Genomic DNA, 8,409 nt, shown 5'->3' with positions numbered 1-8,409 from the left:
TTTAGATGAAATTAAAATCTGAGTCATATTTCACTCTAAATGCAAAATGGAAAACAATAAGAATTTTCCTTTGTCATATTAAAACAAAAAAAGACAATTTTAAGATAAACTTAAGAAAGGATTTATTACGATATATTAAAGGCAGTATTAAATACTTATTTATACACATGTATTGTTCCTCTTCTGATTTTGCTGTGAAATAATTCTCAGTCCAAAAACAATTTCTGTGGATATGAATTAATCTGTGATTCATGAATGTTCAGGACACTTAAAGGAGATTTACTGATGGATCTTCACCACAACAGAGACTAAAATAGCGTTATGATAAAGCAAAATAACATTAAAAGGACGCACTGAGTGTTTCTGTGGTCCGATTTCAGGGCGTGTCTAATTGGGCGTGGTCACGTTGAGTGATGGCTGAGTGTTCAGAGGGGCGGGGTCAGACTATATGCTGCGTGTTTAAGTGGGCGGGGCTTGCTGAAGGTTGTGTGTTTAGTGGGCGGGGTTGAGCTTGTAAATCTTCAGTTTCTGCAAGTTGGGTTTGTGTGCAGATCGTTCCCGGAGGTCAAACGCTTTTGAATTCAGTATTTCTTTTAACCAGATGGAGTTGGGTTCGGTTCACATCAACACGCTTGAAGTTTTCTTTTAGTATCACCGGCGTCTTAACTTTTTATTCACTTCTTTATGTGGGAGCTTGGATTTTTCTCTGGGCACTATCTTTAGCCGTTCTCCGGGGACGCACTCTCGCCTTCATCAGCTGTGATTTATTGTTTTACTGACGTTGTTTTAGCGTTTGGTGATGATGATGAAGAGGAAAACACAAACTCATCCGTTCATTCATGAAGTGAACCTAACAACAGTTCAGCGGATTCAGGTGAGATCTTCTCGTTTCTCTTCACGCGTTCTTTCAGCTCCATGTGTTCGTTTGTGACGCGTTCTTCTGACAGACGTTTAAGGTGTACGTCAGCGAACATATGTTCGTACTAAAGTTACTATGGCAACACAAGTTTCCGCCTAAATCTTGTTGTTGTTACAAGGGCGGTTGTTATTAGATTGGTATTTTTTAATTACTGGCATTATTTGTAAAAAGCTCAGCGGTGTGTCAAAAGAATAAGCTAATTAGTTTGAAATAGTACGGATAGAATAAACTCTAACATTACTACTTGACAGACTAGTAACGCTTGAATGTAACGTAGTGGAGCGGACCGCGGTAACGTTACTTTAGCTTAGGGGTTTTCAGACTTTTTGATACAAAATACCCCTAAATATGTTTTTCTTTCTTCGAAGACAGCCTTTGCTAAGATAGAACAATATATTTAGAATCCCTGCTGAAAAAAACAGCATATGCTGGTTAGGTATGTTTTGGTGCTTGGATGCTGGTTTATGCTGGTCGTTTACTGGTTTTTGCTGGTTTATGCTGGTCATGTTGCTGGTCAAGGACCAGCATAAACCAGCAAAGGACCAGCAAAAAGCAGCTAACCCAGCATCCCAGCACCAAAACATAACCAGCATATGTGACCCTGGACCACAAAACCAGTCATAAGGTTAAATTTTACAAAACTGAGATGTATACTTCATATGAAAGCTCAATAAATAAGCTTTCTATTGATGTATGGTTTGTTAGGATAGGACAATATTTGGCCGAGATACATCTATTTGAAAATCTGGAATCTGAGGGTGCAAAAAAATCAAAATACTGAGAAAATCACCTTTAAAGTTGTCCAAATTAAGTTCTTAACAATGCATATTACTAATCAAAAATTACATTTTGATATGTTTACAGTAGGAATTTTACAAAGAATCATCATGGAACATGATCTTTACTTAATTTCCTAATGATTTTTGGCATAAAAGAAAAATCAATAATTTTGACCCATACAATGTATTTTTGGCTATTGCTACAAATATACCCCAGCGACTTAAGACTGGTTTTGTGCTCCAGGGTCACATATGCTGTTTTTTCAGGATGGATGTTTAGAACGCATACTAATGTTCCCCTGACGTTACTGTAATGTTTCCAGAACGTTAGTTTTTGGTTTGTAGAATGTTATTCTAACATTACTTTAACATTCCGAGAACGTTAGTTTTTAGTTCCCAATAAGTTAGTTTTTAGAACGTTATGCTCATGTTTCCCCAATGTTGCTGTAATGTTTCCAGAACATTAGTTTTTGGTTCCCAACTATAATTTTCCCAGAATGTTGGTTTTATTTTATTATTTTGACTTTGTTTTTGTAATTTTGACTTTATTTTCATAATATTTCAAATTCTTATAATTTTGACTTTATTCTTAACTTTGACTTTATTCTCAAAATATTTCGACTTTATTCTTGAAACATTTTGACAGACGTTCTGACAGACGTTAAAGGTGTACGTCAACTAACATATGTTCGTACTAAAGTTACTATGGCAACACAAGTTTCCGCCTAAATCTTGTTGTTGTTACTAGGGCGGTTGTTAATAGATTGGGATTATTAATTACTGTCATTATCTGTTAAAAGCTCAGCGGTGTGTCAAAAGAATAAGCTAATTAGTTTGAAATAATACGGATAGAATAAACTCTAACATTACTACTTGACAGACTAGTAACGCTTGAAAGTAACGTAGTTGTGGTGGACAACGGTAACGTTACTTTAGCTTAGGGGTTTTCAGACTTTTTGATACAAAATAAGATATAACAAGGTTTTTTTGTATTCATATAATGTGCTTTAAATGTTTTGCATAACAAAAATATGCAAACTACTACTTGTTTTAGGTAAAACATAGCGTTGTAATGTAACTGCAATCAAAATGCGGTTTTGTAAAATCACATTTGTGACCCTGCAGCACAAAACCAGTCTTAAGTAGCGCAGGTATATTTGTAGCAATAACCAAAAATACATTGTATGGGTCAATAATATGGTTATTTCTTTTATGCACTAAATCATTAGCATATTAAGTAAAGATCATGTTCCCTGAAGATATTTTGTAAATTTTCTACCATAAATGTATAAAAACTGATTTTTGATTAGTAATATGCATTGCTAAGAACTTCATTTGGACAACTTTTAATGCGATTTTCTCAATATTTAGATTTTTTTTGCACCCTCAGATTGCAGGTTTTCAAACAGTTGAATCTCAGACAAACATTTTCCTATTTTAACAAACAATACATCAATGGAAAGCTTATTTACTCAGCTTTCAGATGACGTAAGAATCTCAATTTCGACAAATTTACACTTATGACTGGTTTCATGGTCCAGGGACACATATATTTTTGTTTACTGTGATCTTGCCCCATTTGAAAGTCCCACATTGATTTAGTATAGTTTTCATTTTGGTTCATTTCTCAGTATTTCCTTTATGATTATGACTTGGTAGTTTATTTCAACTTACCTTTTAAGCCAAGTTTGAACATATCATAGATATCTTTTATTGGTTAGTCAGCTAAACATCCAGTAAAGTCCTGATTTGTGACCCCCCCACTAAACCAGACATCTTTTAAAACTCAATAAATAAGCTTTGCATTAACATACGATTTGTTAGGATAGGACGATATTTGGCAGAGATTCAACTGTTTGAAAATCTGGAAACTGAGGTTGCATCAAACTATTGAGAAAAGAACTTGTAAAGTTGACCAAAGGAAGTTTCTAGCAATGCATATCACTAATCAAAAATTAAGTTTTGATATTTTTTATGATAGGACATTTACAGGAGAAATTTTTCTAACATTATTTTAACATTCCCAGAACAGTAGTTTTTGGTTCCCAGTAAGTTTTTAGAACGTATACTAATGTTCCCCTGACATTGCTGTAATGTTTCCAGAATGTTAGTTTTTGGTTCCCAGAACGTTTTTGGTATTTAATAATGCCATTAAACCAAACGTTATTCTAATGTTATATTACTATTCCCAGAATGTTAGTTTTTGGTTTGTAGAATGTTATTCTAACATTATTTTAACATACCGAGAACGTTAGTTTTTAGTTTCCAGAAAGTTAGTTTTTAGAATGTTATTCTCATGTTTCCTCAATGTTGCTGTAATGTTCCCTGAACATTAGTTTTGGTTCCCAGAAAGTTAGTTTAAGAATGTTATTCTAATGTTCCACTATTGTTACTATAATGTTCCCAGAATGTTAGTTTTTGTTTCCCAGAACATTAGTATTTTGGTTCCCAGAAAGTTAGTTTTTAGAACGTATACTAATGTTCCCCTGATGTTGCTGTAATGTTTCCTGAATGTTAGTTCTTGGTTCCCAGTACTTTAGTTTTTGGTTTGTAGAATGTTATTCTAACATTAATTTAATGTTCCGAGAACATTCGTTTTTCGTTGCCAGAAAGTTATTTTTTCAGAACGTTTGTTTTTGGTTTGTATAACAGTAGCGTTCCCTTAATGTTATTATAACGTTTCCTTAACCACTCTCATAACCCACAAATATATGATCTCTATTATCACTCTATGCTTAACAGTATAATTTAAAACATGTTTTGATTGATATAATTTCTATATTTTAATAAATGCAGCATTAAACAAATTTCGGGACTCTGTATAGATCATTACACAAAAAACATCTGCAACGTTTTCATTGGAAAGATTATAATATAAAAACAACCTGAGAATAACCATTAGAGAACATTCTTTGTAAGTTATTTTAAGGTTCTTTTCAAATCAACCATCAGACAACGTTCTGGTAATGTTATTTTATGGTTGCAAAAAAGACTTAAAAATAACCATCAGGAAACATTCTTTCTAGGTTATTTCTAGGTTTATTAATAATAACCACCATGCAATGTTCTGGGAAAGTTAGTTTATGGTTACAAAAATATAACCTAAAAAGAACGTTCCCCTAATGTTAATATTTGGTTCCCAAAAAACAATCGGGAACTAAAAACTAACATTAGGGCAACGTTTTGTGTTTGCTGGTTTTGCAAATCTGGCTGTACATTATCCCTCTTATTATACAAGTATTTTACCAAATAAATTCATATTTGGACCAGAAGTATTGATTTGAGTTTTAGGTATTTAAAAATCTGAGAAGAAACCTCAAAGGCCAGTCCAAACTTGTTATGAGATCTTTAGGCACAGTCAGGAACCAGCTAAACCAGTCTGTAAATTGGTTTGTTGCTGGTCGAAATTGGTATCTCTATTAGTGTTAAAAACAAGTCTATCAGCTCTGTCCACCAGATAATGACCGACGTGGACTAGATAGAAATGGTCTAGTTAGAATCACATTCTGTCCATTAAATGTACTGCTCGAAGTCTGACCAATGAACTTCTCTCTCTTTCTCTCAGGGAATCATTCTGGGTGTCATTCTGTTTCCTGTCCGCATCACCCTCGCCACCCTCTTCTTCCTGCTCATGTGGCCCATCGCTCGGCTGCGATTGGCCGGTCTGTCGGAGGCGGAGCGGGCGGAGCCTGTGCGGGGCTGGCGCTGGTGGCTCTTCCATCGCATCATGCTCTTCCTCAGCCGCGCCGCCTTCTTCTCCGTGGGTTTCTTGTGGATTAAGGTCAAAGGGCGTCAGGCGGGATTGAAGGAAGCACCGGTTTTAGTCGTGGCGCCTCACAGCACTTTTCTGGACATGCTGGTGCTTTGTGCGACGGGTCTGCCGGTGGTCGTGTCACGCTCAGAAAACTGCAAGCTACCCGTCATTGGAGGTGAGTTCAAGACAGTGGCTGGTTTGATCTTTTGTTCCTCAAAAACCCAATCCAAAACCAATTGACCATATTCATGTTCTATAGAGTGTTCTATAGCACGTTCTTATAATGATAAGCCAGCTGGTACATTTCACTGAAGCTGATTTTATATGTGCAACAGTGCCTCACAAAAGTATTCATACCCCTTCATTTTTTGTCACGTTTTGTTTTGTTGCAGCATTATGTTAAACTGCTTTAAATTAGTTTTTTCCCACATCAGTTTGCACTCCATACACCATAATAATGACAGAAAACAGATTTGCAAATTTGACAAATGCATTAAAAATAAAACACTGAGATAAGTAGATTGCATAAGTATTCACACCCTTAACTCAGTGCATAGTTGAAGCAGCTTTACAGCCTCAAGTCTTTTTGGGTCTGATGTGACCATCTTTGCACATCTGCATTTGGCAATTATCTGCCATTCTTTGCCTCACCTTTTCCCCTCTCCATCTCTGTCAGCTTGGACATTTTCTAGAGTCCTAGTTGTTCCAATGGTCTTCCATTATGGAGAATGCTTCTGTCAACCTTCAACGCAGCAGATTTGTTTCTGAACTCTTCTCTAGATCATCGCCTTAACGCAAGTCTGTCACTGAGCTCTACAGGCAGTTATCTTGGTTTTTGCTCTGATCTGCATTTTCAGCTGTTAGACCTTTTCTGAGAGGTGTGTGTCTTTCTAAATCAGACTCATTCAAATGAATTTGCCACAGTTTAACTCCACTCCAAGTGTAGGAACATCTAGAAGCAATATGAATGCTCCTGAGATACATTTCAAGCGTCCCAGAAAAGGGTATGAATACTTATGCAATGGGATCTTTTCAGTTTTTTATTTCTAATAAATTTGCACAAATGTTAAAAACCTATTTTTTGCTTTGCCATTATGGAGTAGGGAGTGTAGACTGATGTGGGGAAAAAATAATTTAAAGCAGTTTAACATAAGGCAGCAACAAAACAAAATGTGAAAAAAATGAAGGGGTATGAATAATTTTGCAAGGCACTGTATGTACAGGTATGTGCCAAAAAATTAGAATATCAAGGGAAAGTCAATTTATTTCAATAATTTGTTTCAAATAGTGAAACTTGTGTGTTATATTAGTTCACTACACACCAAATGAAATATGTCAAGCCTTTATTTGTTTCAATTTTAATGATTAAAGATTGAAAAACCCAAATCCAGTATTTCACAAAATTAGAATATCATGACAAAGTTCAACTTTGTAGGCTCCCTGTGTCCCAATCTAGTCAGCTAATTAACACAAAACACCTGCAAAGGTTTCCTCAGCCTCTAAATACTCTCAGCCTTGCTTAGTAGGCTTCAGAATCATGGGGAAGACTGCGGACTTGACGCTAATGCAGAAGACACCCTTCATAAGGAGGAAAAGTCTCAAAAGGCAATTGCAAAAGAAGCTGGATGCTCACAGAGCGCAGTATCAGTATATTAACAGAGTGTTAAGAGGAAGGGAAAAATGTGGCCGGAAAAGTTGCACAAGTGACGGATGACCGTAGCCTTGAGAGGATTGTCAAGCAAGAGCGGTTCAGAAATCTTCATAAGGAGTGGACTGAGGCTGGTGCCAGTGCATCAAGAACCACCACAAGCGGCTACAGCTGGAGAAGTCCATGCGTCAAACCACCCCTGAACCAAAAACAACGTCAGAAGCGTCTGTGCTGGGCCCAAATTGTGCATTTTATTTGGAAATCAAGGTCCCAGAGTCTGGAGGAAGAGCGGAGAGGCACAAAAGTCAAGCTGCTTAAAGTCCAGTGTGAAGTTTCCACAGTCAGTGATGGTTTGGGGAGCATGTCATCTGCTGCTGTGGGTCCATTGTCTTTTATCAAGTCCACAGTCAACGCAGCTGTCTAGCAGGACATTTTAGAGCACTTCATGCTTCCTGCTGCCAACAAGCTTTTTAGAGATGGTTTTATTTTCCAGTAGGATTTGGCACCTGCCCACAAAGCCAAAACTACCAGTTCCTGGTTTAATAGCCATGGAATAACTGTACTTGATTGGCCGGCAAACTGGCCTGACTTAAACCCCATTGAAAATCTATGGGGTGTTGTCAAAAGGAAGATGAGGGAACAGAGACCCCGAAATGCAGACGAGCTGAAGGCCAATATCAAAGACACTTGGGCTCCATAACACCTCAACTTTGTCAAAGGATGATCGCCGCCTTGATGCTGGAATTAGTGCAAAATGAAGACATAATACAGTACATTAACACACTTTTCAGAAGACCAACATGTGTTTAAGATCCTTTTTTTATTGGTCACATGAAATATTCTAATTTTGTGAAATACTGGATTTTTTTTTTTGTTTTTTTGTCTTTAATCCATAATCATCAAAATGAAATAAAGGCTTGAAATATTTCGCTTTGTGTGTAGTGAACTAATATAACATACCAGTTTCACTATTTGAAACAAATGATTGAAATAAATGGACTTTGCCTCGATTTGTTGGAGTTTAGTCAGTCAGTGTTAGTGAGTCGAAAAGATCCTGAATCCAGGAAGAAATGTGTGTCTCAGATCAGTGAGAGAGTCACAAGATTTAGTATTTTCTAAATATTATGACTTTAATCTAACAATTGTGACTTTTTTCCTGAACATTTAGACTTTGTTCTCATTTTCAACTTCATTCTTTTAATTTCAACTTTATTTTAGAAACATTTCAACTTTGTTTTATATTAAATAATAATAATATGATTTTATTCGTACAATTTTGACCTTATTCTTGAAAAAAATTCGACTTTAT

At 36.1% G+C, this 8,409-nt stretch overlaps 1 protein-coding gene across 1 annotated transcript in view; it reads left to right on the top strand.

The window, feature by feature from the left end:
• The first annotated feature begins 545 nt into the window (after positions 1–545).
• LOC141283465 (lysophospholipid acyltransferase LPCAT4-like) overlaps positions 546–8,409 on the top strand; it is a 23,476-nt gene continuing 15,612 nt past the window's right edge. The window contains exons 1-2 of the mRNA XM_073816750.1: positions 546–874; positions 5,264–5,627. Of these exons, the coding sequence (XP_073672851.1) occupies positions 800–874; positions 5,264–5,627 (439 nt within the window). The 5' untranslated portion in view covers positions 546–799. The remainder of the gene's footprint in view (positions 875–5,263; positions 5,628–8,409) is intronic.

Source organism: Garra rufa, chromosome 13 (genome assembly GCF_049309525.1).
Source record: "Garra rufa chromosome 13, GarRuf1.0, whole genome shotgun sequence".
NCBI classification, from domain to species: Eukaryota; Metazoa; Chordata; class Actinopteri; order Cypriniformes; family Cyprinidae; genus Garra; species Garra rufa.
Note: the sequence above shows the minus strand (reverse complement) of the source record. Positions and strands in the feature narration are given on the sequence as shown.